Source organism: Theropithecus gelada, chromosome 13 (genome assembly GCF_003255815.1).
Source record: "Theropithecus gelada isolate Dixy chromosome 13, Tgel_1.0, whole genome shotgun sequence".
Classification (NCBI taxonomy): domain Eukaryota; kingdom Metazoa; phylum Chordata; class Mammalia; order Primates; family Cercopithecidae; genus Theropithecus; species Theropithecus gelada.
Window position 1 is genome coordinate 38,042,248 of NC_037681.1, and position 14,216 is coordinate 38,056,463.

A 14,216-nucleotide genomic window follows, 5' to 3' on the forward strand; every position below is an offset into this window, starting at 1 on the left:
ATAGATGTGAGCCACTGGGCCCAGCCAGAAACTACTGTTAACATCCCTCAAAAGTAAGCTCCATGTGGACAGGAATGTTGTCTCTTTCATTCAATACTGTATCCCTAGTATTAGCACATAATAAGTACTTGCATTATTTGTTGAATGAATGAACTTAAGTAGAAAAAAATCAGCCAAGTCATATACATGTTTTTATACAATATTTTAACAATTGTTATTTGTAACTTGAATATTATTCATTTTCTAGCTCTTTGAGAACTGTACTTCTTTATACCCTCACGGATCTAAAATATTACAAGCTGAGGGCTAGGTGTGGTGGCTCACACCTGTAATCCCAGCGTTTTCAGAGGCTGAGGCGGGAGGCTCACCTGAGACCAGAGAGACCAGCCTGAGCAACAGAGTAACACCTGGTCACTACAAAAAATAAAATTAGGCAGGCAGGCTGGGCACAGTGGTTCATGCCTGTAATCACAGCACTTTGGGAGGCCAAGGCAGGTGGATCACTTGAGGTCAGGGGTTCGAGACCAGTCTGGCCAACATGGTGAAACCCCGTTTCTACTAAAAATACAAAAATTAGTTGGGCGTGGTGGTGCACACTTGTAATCCCAGCTACTTGGGAGGCTAAGGTGGGAGGATTACTTGAACCCAGGAGGTGGAGGCTGCAGTGAGCCAAGACAGCACCACTGAATTCCAGCCTAGGCAAAGCAAGACTCTGTCTCAAAATAAATAAATAAATAAATTAGGGAGGCATAGTGTCATGTGCCTGTGGTCCTAGCTACTTTCAAAGCTGAGGGGAGAGGACAGCTTGAGCCCAGGAGTTCAAGGCTGCAGTGAGCTATGATCACATCATGCAGTCCAGCGTGGGTGACAGAGAGAGAGAGAGATCCTGTCTCTTTAAATACACACACACACACACACACACACACACACACACATAGAATATGGTAACAATTTTTTGAACTCCATTCGACCAATCCAATCAACTTTTATTAGCCCATTATCTTCCTCAAAGTAATACAAAGTAACTAACACACACCACTGATTAACCTAATTTAGTTCCTGGAATGCCTTTAAACTTCCTTTTCTAACTCCCTTTTCTTCATTACCAAATGCACTGCCTCCACTGTTTGCATTATTTCCTCTTCTATTAGTTTTTATTAATAAAAACCATTGTTTTGAAAGTTAAAAGACCTAACTTCAGAACCCACCAGTATTTATTTCTTGTCCCATGTGACCCCTCTAAAATAGGGATCCCCTTGTCCACCCATTTCTCCTAGAGACATTTTCTTCTTGACTGAATGATAAAGTAAGAAAAACAGAACCACAAAAGGGACGGCAGAGCTACACATAACCTAGCTTCCTATTCTAGACTCTGGTAAGCCTCCTCTCCCTGTGTACCTTCTCAGTCCAGGAGTTAACACCACATTCTTGGCAGACCTACCACAGAACTGCCTGGAAACTTTCTGCCTCCTGTATTTTTCCCCTTCTAATCCATTGTCCACAATGTGGTCAGTCTGTTTCATGAATTGTGGCCATGTCACTCCTTTACTCAAAAACTTTAATTGTGGCCGGGCACAGTGGCTCACACCTGCTAATCCCAGCACTCTGCGAAGCCAAGGCGGGCGGATCACTTGAGGTCAGGAGTTTGAGATCAGCCTGGCCAACATGGTGAAAAGCTGTCTCTACTAAAAATACAAAAATTAGCCAGGCGTGAAGGCATGCTAATCCCAGCTACTTACAAGGCTGAGACAGGAGAATCACTTGAACCTGAGAGGCAGAGGTTGCCCTGAGCCAAGATGGCACCACTGCACTCCAACCTGGGCGACAGAGGGAGACTCTGTCTCAAAAAAAAGAAGAAAAAAAAAAAAATAAACCCAAACCACCAAGCAACAACAAACAAAACTCTAACTGGTTCACCACTGTCTTCAAAATAAAACTCCAAACTCTTTATTATGACATTCAACATCCTCAACAATACTGCCTAGAACATGACTCTCCACAGTCAGCTTCTGCTTCTCTCCACCGTCCACCATACAATAAATCATATAAGGTTATTCACCAGTTCCTATACACATCTACCTCTACTCCTCCAAACCTTAGCTGATGAGCAATCTTTGTCTGGAACATCTCAGCCTCTTCTTGCCAATGAGACCTACAGAATCGATAATTTTCATTCAAGAACTGGCACAAAAACCACCTCCTCTTAAAGCTTTTATTGGCCACTTGGTAAGAATTTGTTACTTTTATGTTTGGATTGCCAAGTCACTTCATTTGTGCTCTATTACAATGTTTAGTAAGGTAAGACACAAGGCTGCCTCAATTGCAATAAGGATCGCTTGTCCACCATTCTGTGGTATAGATTCCAAGATAAATACATTAAAAACATAAGCAGGAAATGTTTATCCCTATTGCTTAAGTAACAAACCTAGAGTTAACTCAATATTTTCTTTAAGTGTACACTGGCAGCAAATACCAAGAATATTCATAACCACAAGTTATACATCTATAGCCAAAACACTTATTAGCACTAATAGTCACCTATTTCAAAAAGTTAATGTACTCTAATCTCAAAGTACTACTCAAAGTCAAACGAGGAGGGAAAAAACACTTACTTCCATTGTTGCCAACAACAAAGTTGACATTAGAACCAAACTTAAAGGGTCCAAGCATTGAATGACACATGAAGTTTTTTAGGTGAATACTCTCAATTATTCCAACTTCTGCTGCAGTCTATGAATAAAAAACAATAGGAGAAAATAGTCAATCTAATTCACTCATTATAACCATTCAAGCATTGTTGGCATCAGAAAGACTAGCAACATCACCAATGAAAAAATTTACAGAAAGTGACTAATGGTAACTTCAATGAATAAGATGAAATTAAATGGGAACCTTCTATGAGTCAGTACTCATTCCAAAATCTTTAAAGGATTTAAAAGTGTATCACCAGATTTCTTAACATTGGCAATAACATTTTGGGTCTGATAATTTTCTGTTAGTGGGGAGGTCTGTCTTCTGCACTGTAGAATGTTTAGCGGCATCCCCAGCCTCTATCCACTAGAAGCCAGCAACACATACCTGTCCCTAAGTTGTGACAACCAAAAATATATCCAGACATTGCTAAATGTCTCTGGCAGACACAAAAGGGAGAGAGAAGAATCCCCTTTGTTGAGAACTGCTATCCCAATTGGCAAAGCCAATTTATTTAGAATACCTCTGAAAGATGACTATCCAGCCATGCATTCAACACTGAATTCACTATCTGACATATACTATTTCAATTCAAAGAGCGGAGTACATGTTCTTAAAAAGTAAAGCCTGCTCTTCTTGTGACTTTGTCACTTATTATCGCAGCTGTGTGACTTTTGGCAATGTTATAAAGAATAGACAGTTTCCGAGTCCGTAAAACAGGAATAATATTTCCTATACTGTAAATATTATATCAGCATTAAGTTACATAAGGTTTACAAATGGTTTAACCAAGAGTTTGGCAAATGGTAGTCACTTGCACTTTGTAGTTATCTAAGTACCAGAACAAATCAGCCTTATTTTATCAGGCCTTCTAATTTTTTTGAAGACCATTTTCAAGTCTCCAGGTATTTTAAAGATTTCTTTAAAACTCCCTGGCTCTCCTCTTCTGGACATACATCTTATTAAACAGTAGAAAACATTTACATCCTTGTATGAGTAGAATACTGGAAATCACGGTTGAAGAATTTTTGAAATATTTTTATTTTTAAATAATAACAGATTCACGTGCAATCCTTAAGAAATGAGATCCTGTGTACCCTTTACTCAGTTTCCTCCCATTGTAACTTCACAACCTTGTAACTTCCTCCCATTGTAACTTACAACTTGGTTGTAACAATATCACAACCAAGTTACTGACACTGACATAGTCAAAATACAGAATATTTCCATCATCATCAGGATCCCGCATGCTGCCCTTTTATAGTCACATCCACATCCCACCTTAACCCCTGACCCACTAATCTGTTCATTTCTATTAACTTTGCCCTTTCTAAAATGTTAAATAAATAGAAACAGACAAAATGTAGCCTCTTGGGACTGGCTTTTTTCACTCAGCCGAATTCTCTGTTGTTGCCTATATCAGTAGTTCACTCCTTTTTATTCTTAAGCTATATTTTATGGTATGGATGTACCAAGGTGTATTTACTAGTTCCTTTGCCTTTTCACCTAAATTTTAGAATAAAATATACACCTACAAAATATCTTGCAGAGGTTTTAATAGAACTGCATTTAAACTTACATATCATTTTGGGGGAGAACTGACATAATTTCTATATTGAGTTGTCTAATCCATGAATAAGTATGTGTCTCCATTTATTCGGGTGTTCTTTGATTCCCTTCATCAGCACTGTATAATTTTCACCATATTAGTCCTGTACATATTTTGTTAGCTTTAGACATATTTCATTTTTTAATACTTAATTTTTTAAGAGTAGTTTTAGATTCACAGCAAAATTGAGAGGAAGATACAGAAATATCCTATATACCCCCTACCCCCACACATGCATAGTCTCCCTCATTATCAACATCCACCATCAGCGTGGTACATGTGTTACAGCCGATGAACCCACACTAACACATCATTATCAACCCAAGTCCACCGTCTGTACTAGGGTTCACTCTTGATATTACTGTACATTCTATAGATTTGAACAAATTTATAACGACATGTTTCCACCATTTTAGTATTGTACAGAGTTATTTTTACTGTACTAAAAATCCAGTGCTCCACCTACTCATCCCTCCCTTTCCTCAACCACTAGCAACCAACCACTGATTTTTAACTCTCTCCATAGTTATGCCTTTTTCAGAATGTCATATAGTTGGAATCATACAGTATGTAGCCTTTTCTGATTGGCTTCTGTCACTTAGTAATATGCATTTAAGGTTCCTCTATGTCTTTCCATGGCTTAATAGCTTAATACTAATGGTCCATTGTCTGGATATACCAGAGTTTATTTATCCATTTATCTACTGAAGGACATTTTGGTTGCTTCGGAGTTTTGGCAATTACAAATAAAGCTGCTATAAACATGAAAGCACAGGTTTTCGTGTGGACGTAAGTTTTCAACTCCTTTGGGTAAATACTGAGGAGTTCAGTTGCTGGACTGTATGGTAAGAGGATGTTTGGTTTTGTAAGAAACTGCCAAACTGTGTTCCAAAGTGGCTGGACATTCTCAGCAACAACGAATGAGAGTTCCTGTTGCTCCATATTCTTGTCAGCATTTGGTGCTCTCAGTAGTTTGAACTGTTGCCATTTTATCTTTATCAGGTGTGTTGGTATCCCAATATTGTTTTAATGTGCATTGCCCCAAAGTGGTTCATTTTTTTTGAGTGATTAAAAATAGTATTTTGAATTTTAATGTCCATGTGCTCAATGCCAGTATATAAAAGTAAAGCATTTTTAAAATACCTTATCCTATAACTTTGCTGACTGTATTTATTCATTTTAAGAGTTTTCTGTAGATTCCTTGAGATTTTTTATGTAGAAAATGAACAAATGGATTATCTACATAATCTGCAAACAGACACTTTTTGTGTGTTTTTTTCCTTTCCAAACTCTATACCTTCTGTTTCCTTTTCTTGATTTGTTTGCACTGCTAGATTTCCCAGCACTATGTGTTCAATAAGTGATAAAAGCAAACAACTTTGTCTTCTTCCTGATCTTTGGGGAAAAGTATCCAATGTTTTACCATTAAGTATAACGTTAGTTGTCAGTTTTTTTGTGGGTGCTTTTTAACATATTGAGGAAGTTCCAGTCTATTCTTATTTTTCTGAGAGTTTTAGTCATGAACAGGTGTTGAATTTTATCAAACATTTTTGCTGCACTGAGTGATATAATCATGTGATTTTTCTTCTTTAGCCTGTAACATGGTGAATCACAATGACTGATTTTTGGATACTGAATCAGGTTTGTATACCTAAAATTATCCCATTAATCATGACATATAATTCTTTTACATATAGTTGGCTCTTCCTATCTGCAAATTCTGCAGATGTGAATACACAGGGCAGATTATAAAGGACTTCAGCATCAGTGGATTTCGGTCTGAAGCAGAGTCCTGGGAACCAATCCTGTTTGAATACCAAGGAACAACTACATTGCTGAATTCTCCTCGTAAATATTTTGTTCAGTATTTCTGCAACCATATCTGTTAGGTATACCAGTTTTACAGTTAGTTTTTTTGGGGGTCCCACTTTGTCTGGTTTTGGTACCAAGATAATACATTGAAAAGTGTTCTCTCCTCTTACGTTTTCTGGAAAAGACTGTGTAGATTCATGTTGATTCTTTTTTAAATGTCTGGTACAATTCTACAGTGAAACCAACTGGGTCTGTAGATTTCATTTTCCGGAGTTTAAAATTATGAATTAAATCTCCTTAGTAGTTACAGGGCTATTCAAATGATCTATTTCATACTGGGTGAGTTGTAGTAATTTTTCCTTTTTGAGGATTGGTCCACTTCATCTAAGTTGTCAAATTTATGTGTGTAGACTTGCTAACTGCATTTCCTTTGGATGTCTGCAGGGTCTGTGGATAGACCCTATTTTATTCCTGATATTGGTAATTTGTGTCTTTTCTCTTTTGGCATTTGTTGGTCTTACTAAAAGTTTGTTAATTTTATTCACTTTTCTATACATTCAGTCCTTTGATCATTTTCTCTATTAATTTTTCTAATAATTAACATAACCTTCAAAATTAGCCAGAACAGATTTTACCTCAACTTTTAAAAAAATATATTACTTTTTCTTGATTTTAAGTTATCATAGAATGTGATATTATGAATGTGACAAGAAAAACATATCAAAAAGCGTAATTTTATAATTTTTCACTTACCAAAGTAGAAGTACCTTTACATTCGTCTTCGTCACCATCTTTATCAAAATCCTCCAATTCTTCTTGTCTTGGCCTTTTGGCATTTTTAGGAGAGGAAAAATTTTCTTCCTTTCTTTTGGCCATCAGGTCTGAACAAATATTTATAGCAACAATGAAGTAAATCAAGTTCCATATATGTTAAACTTAAAATAAATCTAACAAAGTTAATTAAACTTTAAGTACTATGTCCGTCTATTTTTACCTTAAAAATTAAAGTAAATTAGTCTTGCATCTTGCACTGAGGAAGAGAGACATGAGTCAAAAAATGCTGGACAAGGCAAGGAAACAGATTTTCTCTTAGAGCCTCTAAAACAGAACATAGCCCTACGGACATTTGGATTTTAGCCCAGTGAGACCTGTGTTGGACTTCTAATCCACAGAAGCATAAGATAGTAAATTTCTATTGCTTTAACATCCGCATATTCTATACTAGTTGATTTTACTTCAGACGTATTCATAGCCAAGATTTTATCAGTAAAAGATTTTCTGAAATTGTGGTTTCTAGTTTTCTAAATCTATTCATAGAGATGGCATGGTGATTCCTGAAATTAATCCAAAGCAATCCCCAGTTTTTACAAGCTATAAAGTAATCAGATAAAACTTTTAATTTTTAAATTGTCTTTCCCAAAGAATCATATTTTGAAGCACATTGCCTAGCACCAGTGGTTTCCTTTAACTCTTCCCTAAAAAAAAGTCCAGGTTGATTGTCTATTTTTTGCCAATCATCTACAAAATTTAAGCCTAGAAAATTAACATCTTTAAGTTACACATGATTTTGCTGAATATATGCATACTGAACCTACAGTCAAAGCTGATAGTTCGTGATTAAAATTAAACTTTATGACCTCTTTGATTGCTGCTTTCATTTTTTTCTTTAGAATACATTTAAGACCTAAAATGATTAAGTGTCTAATTGTTTGCTAAATGGAGAGAAAAATCTCTAACATAATCAAAAATTTCTAAGCTATAAGAATATAAACAACAGTTCTAGGCTCAATGTACTTAAATCCCCCAAATATTAGACCATAGCAACCCTCTCTGTACTATGTATATAACTGGCTCCCCTACCCATGCAAGCAAAATCCAAGGGGGTAGCCTGGACTTCCACTCTAGCGAGGCTACAAGGTGGCATCTCAACACCCTAACGGGGGTAGAGTCAAAGAAGGCTAAGTAGACAAGTAGGGAGCCATGGTAATGGTGTCAGTGGGGACCACCTAGAGAGCCTAGATTTCCACCCACACAGGAAGTAGTAGGGTGCTACTTACTCCTTCTCCTAGTTGGCTAGTGTCATAACGCAAAGTCAGGACTTTTGCCATTGCCCAGAGGCGAGAAGGCCACTCCCACTGCAGTATCACTGGAGACCACATGGGAAATTGAAACTGCAACCCCAGCCTAGCAGTCACTGTGGCTAAGGAAATAGCTCTGATTTAAGTTCTAGATCTGAGTCTCTGTGTCCACAGTCCAATATGGAGGGAAGCAGTTCTCAAAGGTTATAATCTCTTTTACAAAGGACTTCAAAGAGCTTTTGCTTATGTCTACCAATATTTATTATATTAGAACTTAAAACTAAACTTTTTTCTCTCTTTTTTTTTTTCTGAGATGGAGTCTCAGTCTGTCTCCCAGGCTGGAGTGCAGTGGCACGATTGCAGCTCAATGCAACCTCCGCCTCCTGGGTTTAAGTGATTCTCCTGCCTCAGCCTCCCACGTAGCTGGGATTAAGGTGAGCGCCACCACACCCAGCTAATTTTTTACTTTTAGTAGACATGGGGTTTTGCCATGTTCGCCAGGCTGATACCAAACTTCTGACCTCAAGTGATCTGCCCACCTCGGCCTCCCAAAGTGCTGGGATTGCAGGTGCGAGTCATCATGGCTGGCCAAAACTGAGCAACTTTTAAAACAAGGGACACACAGTATATATTCCATCAGTCAGAGCAATGACATCTCACAAGTCATGTAACCTCTGGAAAACTCCACTGTACACTCATAAGTGAATGAGAGTGAAAAGGGCAAATAACATCTTACTATTATCATTAAAACAGTTTTGGCCTTGTAGATCCCTTGCAAGAGTCTCATGGATTCCTGGACCACATTTTGCAAAGTGCAGCTACAGGGGGATATTAAAAGCAAGTCCATGATACAGTGTCATAAATTATAAGGCACAGCTAGCAAGCAATAATGTTAGAGCAGTACGGAAGAAATAGACCACAAAAGGACTTGTAGACTCCTCATATTTAAAGTGTGGTCCAAGGACCAGCAAGCAAGATCTACATCTCCTGGGAAGATATCCAATTATCGGATATCCAGAATCTCAGGCCCCACCCTAGAGCAAGTGAATCAGAATCTTCACTTTAACAAGACTTAAGGTGATTCACAAGCCCATTAGAGCTGAATTGTTATGTAAACCATAGAAAATAACTGGGACTTTATCCTATCCTGAAGGCAATGAAGAACTTTATATATTATGAAGTCAAATATCATTTAAAGGGTATATTACTTACCATCCAAAGGATATTTAACCTAAACAAATGTCTTCTAAGACAATATTACCATTACAATTACATCTATGTAATATTCAGCTTCATTTTTACAATTTAATATTTTGAAACTTACAAAAATCAAAAATTCAAAATCAAACATTTTTCAAAATAATAAGAATCAACATAGATCAGTTTCAGTTTATTATTAATTTAAATTCCCTGAGATACTACCAGGTCATTATTTTTCCAACACTTTCTTCTCTGCTAACCACCCTCTATTCCCTTCTCAGTTACTGAGCAGTAATTTATTTATTACAGAAGAGCAAAGAGAAAGCATTACTTTTTGGTGTCTCCAACATTTAATGTCCTTTTAGAAACTGTTTTTATTAATGCCTAACATTATGCAGTTAGCAGGCACTCAGACATTAGCTAACAGATAATGCACTAGGGAAAATGTGATGTGCTTCTCACAAGGAATATGAGATTCTATACAGAAGACAGTACACCCAAACACTACATGATGACGATGTTTTTTATTTGCTGAGCATGACCTGGGATTTGCAGTTTGCTATTAGGTTGCCAGGGTAACTTGCATCTAACAGACACTGAAGGATCCTACCTTTTAAAAGAGGACTCACTTTGTAATTTAATGATGATGGATTTTCAAACACATATTTGAATGTCTAGAGCATCAGATACAGATTAAAACAGTAAAATTGTTTCCAAAAGGCTAAAGAGACATATTTACAGATGCAAAGAAAAATATTTTGATTTTGCTGGAATAAAAAAAGGAGAAAAAAGGCTCCTCTGGGATTTTCAATTTATCTATAAAGCTCGTCATAGTTTTTAATATTTCTTTACTTATTTATAATTAAAAAAAAAAAAACAGAATTAAAGAACACCTCATTTCTCCCTTACAAGAAGCAGGGACAATGAAGACCATCAATAAAATAAGTTCAAGAAGAAAAATTAATGGCCGGGCACAGTGGCTCACGCCTGTAATCCCAATACTTTGGGAGGCTAAGGCAAACGGATCACGAGGTCAGGAGTTCGAGACCAGACTGGTCAATATGGTGAAACCCTGTCTCTACTAAAAATACAAAAATTAGGCCATGGCACGCGCCTGTAGTCCCAGCTATTTGGGAGGCTGAGGCAGAAGAATGGCTTGAACCCTGGGAGGTAGAGGTTGCAGTGAGCCAAGACTGCACCACTGCACTCCAGCCTGGGCGACAGAGCAAGACTCCATTCAAAAAAAAAAAAAAGAAAAAGAAAAATTAATAACCAAGAGTTCATTATAGCATGTAGATGTATAGGAAATTTGATAGAGATCATGCATTTTAACAAAATTCTAAATTTTATTAAGTATGTAATAATTCATATTTCCCATTAATACTAAATTAGGAACTAAGAGTAGTGACACACGTAACAAAACTAGAATTTAATAAAAAACAGTGTTATCATTTTTTTAAAAAGGCAAATTACTACTACTTCTGAATCTGCCCTGGATTGTGTTTACCACATCCTCAATTCTACTCTGCCTACCACAACAGACATTTATTGTACAGTAAACAACTTCATTTTGAATGTGCTTAATTAAGTACACTGCTTGGAATATATCATAAAATTACACGAGATTAACTGGATAATAAATAGTATAAATACTTATGTGAAAAAACTTGTTAAGTCCATCCATCTAAAATGTTAGGATCAGCAAAATTGGGAAATATAAAGCACAGCATTTCAGTTAATAAAATCTGAACACTGAGATTTCTGTACTGAAAACATCCTGTGGCTCAATATAGAAGATAGATGAAACAGAACGTAAGAATAGCAGCAGAAGAGATGAGTTGCTAAACAAAAGCAGTGGTAATATCAGGGACAAAGGGAAGAGATAAAACAAGAAATTTAAAAGACTGAATAAGCAGAATTGGTGAGTACAAATGAGTGAGTAGAATTAACATTTGTCGAATAACCACAAACTTAGCTTTTGAGAAGAACACTTTCTATTTTCTTTGATCCCCAACATCTTTATGAGATAAATATTGCCCTTATTTTTACAAAAGGAGAGATTGAGTCACAAGTAAACGACTTGAATTTGTAGCTACAACTTAGTTCTAACATATAAAGGCTTCTATAGCTCTAACACAGCAGGGCTCAGATCCAAATCCAGGTTTGTCAAAACCCAGTTAAACCTCTTTAACGCCCAGGTTCCTACTGGCATAAACTGAAATTTCACAGTTAATTACTCACAGACAGTGAAATTGGCTATTAATCTGTCCTTCATCTTGTCTATCCTTCATTAAGCTTAAAAAAAGACTATTATTGGCTGGGCGCGGTGACTCACGCCTGTAATCTCAGTACTTTGGGAGGCCGAGGCAGGCAGATCACCTGAGGTCAGGAGTTCAAGACCAGCCAGGCCAACATGGTGAAACCCCATCTCTACTAAAAACACACAAAAAAATTAGCTGGGCTTGGTGGTGCACGCCTGTAATCCCAGCTACTCAGGAGATTGAGGCAGGAGAATCACTTGAACCTGGGAGGCAGAGGTTGCAGTGAGCCGAAATCGTGTCGCTGCCCTCCAGCTTGGGCGACAAGAGTGAACAGCTGTCTCCAAAAAAAAAAAAAAAAAATTCTCTATTGTTACTGTTAAAGTCAATCAAAACATTGGATGTGTTTTATAAAATTTCATTTTGTGTTTCATCTTCACACTTAATACTAAATGCCATTATAAGTTGATGGAACAGGTTTGGCAAGAAGGGAGAATGAAATATTTATTTTATTTGAAAACACTGAGTTTGGGCTGGGCTCAGTGGCTCATGCCTGTAATCCCACCATTTTGGGAGGCCGAGATGGGTGGATCACTTGAGGTAAGGAGCTCAGGACCAGCCTGCCCAATGTGGTGAAACCCCATCTCTACTAAAAATACAAAATTAGCCAGGTGTGGTGGTGCATGCCTGTAATCCCAGCTACTGGGCAGGCTGAGGCAGGATTGCACCACTGCACTCCAATCTGGGCGACAAGAGTGAAACTCTGTCTCAAAAAAAAAAGAAAGAAAACACTGAGTTTGAAGTGCTCCTAAGGTATTTGAGATAGAGAGGCCAGTCAGTAGTAAAGTATACTCTGCAATAGAGAAGGATTTGTGGGTGGAGCTGAGAAAGCTACTGGAAGTAGTTTGAATTTGGTGACCAAGAAAAGCATGCTCAGAGAGAAAAGATGTAACTTATTTAAATAGTGAATCAAAAATGCCAACATTAACCTAAGCAACTACACTTGACCCTCAGTCAGCTGGACTTATGGTTGTGTATAAAGAACTGTGGCATTTTAATTGTGTCTTAAATATAATGCAAGCTATCATGGTAAAATTTTGAGTTACTTACTAATTCCTAAAAGTAAGCCAAGTACAGTTTTAATTATCTTTCCTAACTTAGATCTAAAAAGGACAGTCAAGATTTAGGTAGGTTTTACATAAAATTCTACAGATTCAGTAAAATATACTCAGTAAAATAAACCTTTGGGGAATAAAACTTGTTATTCACTGCAATACCTTTAACACGACCTTTGTACTTTCTGCCAGGCTCAATACTAAGTGCTTTATACAGATTGTAGACAAATGTCGATAAATAACTACATAACTTTCTCTTCCTCTCTGTCTCCACATACTTAAGAATCCTGTCAGCTAGGTCCAGTCAATCCCTAAGAACTGGTTCCAAAATGACAGCCCCTCTCTCTCACTCAGATACCAAAATCCACAGATGCTCAAGTCCCTTATATGAAATGGTGTCATATTTGCGTATAACCTCCCCACATACTTAAAAATTATCTCTAGATTACTTATATAATCTAATACAATGTAAATGCTATGTGAATAGTTGTTATACTGTACTGTTTAGGGAATAATGACAAGAACAAAAAAGTCTGTGCAACCATCCACTTTTTTTCCTCTGAAATATTTTCAGTCCCTTGACTGAGTTCACGGATACAGAGGATGCACTGATAACTGTATTATTTCTTCCAACTTACATAAGAAGAACTGAAACTTACAAGAGGTGGTACCAATCTGCTCAGAGTCACACAATTCTGGCTCTTTGTGATATAAATACACTTTTTTAGGCAATATACTAGTGGTCTCCAAACGTTTTGTACTTGCACCCATTAAGCAAAAGAAATTTGAAATACACATTCCAACATAAAATTAATACCCTATGTTCCCCATAGAAATCAAACGAAATAAAGTAAATCTAAATAGAAGTTCTCATGTTCCCTCTCTACCCACACACCCATGGACCAAACTGCATGCCACTGTATATACTATCGTACATGTTAAAAGTTCACACAGCAACCATATAAAAGTCAGGAAATTTGGGTTTTTATTTTTTCCTTTGAATATATATTACTGAGAAGTTTGCCTTTAAAACACTGGCTTTTAATCTCCTACTCTGAAATATGCAGAGTAATAAGTGCTCACAAAACTTCTGTCTTGAGGGCTTAAACACCAAATGATTGCTCTAAGAATTTTCACTGTATTACCTCAAGCCCTATTGGTTCTACAACCCTTTCTCTACCCTAGAGTCCCGTTTTCCGCAATTCCCAATTGGGATTCTTCTCCGGTTCATTTCCGTAAGAAATGAAGGCAGAGAAATGCCATCAATAAACCTTTGAATACATATTAATTTTTCTAGATAATACAATTTGCATTTTCGTAAAACTGGGCTTTAATGACAAATTCAATTTCAGTGATCTTTGCATACACCCTTCAGTGATCTTTGCCGTCTGCGAGGTATCATCAGACTCATGCTAAGAGCCACTCCCGACCCCAGCTTTCCCCAGACCTCTCC

The 14,216-nt window shown here is 37.1% G+C and overlaps 1 protein-coding gene across 1 annotated transcript in view; it reads right to left on the reverse strand.

Annotated features, from left to right (window-relative positions):
• The window catches only part of SMC6 (structural maintenance of chromosomes 6), an 89,883-nt gene that overhangs the window by 72,471 nt on the left and 3,196 nt on the right, over positions 1 to 14,216 (reverse strand). The window contains exons 2-4 of the mRNA XM_025354290.1: positions 6,866 to 6,993; positions 2,613 to 2,730; positions 1,740 to 1,817 (exon numbers count right to left, since the gene is read on the reverse strand). Of these exons, the coding sequence (XP_025210075.1) occupies positions 1,740 to 1,817; positions 2,613 to 2,730; positions 6,866 to 6,988 (319 nt within the window). The 5' untranslated portion in view covers positions 6,989 to 6,993. The remainder of the gene's footprint in view (positions 1 to 1,739; positions 1,818 to 2,612; positions 2,731 to 6,865; positions 6,994 to 14,216) is intronic.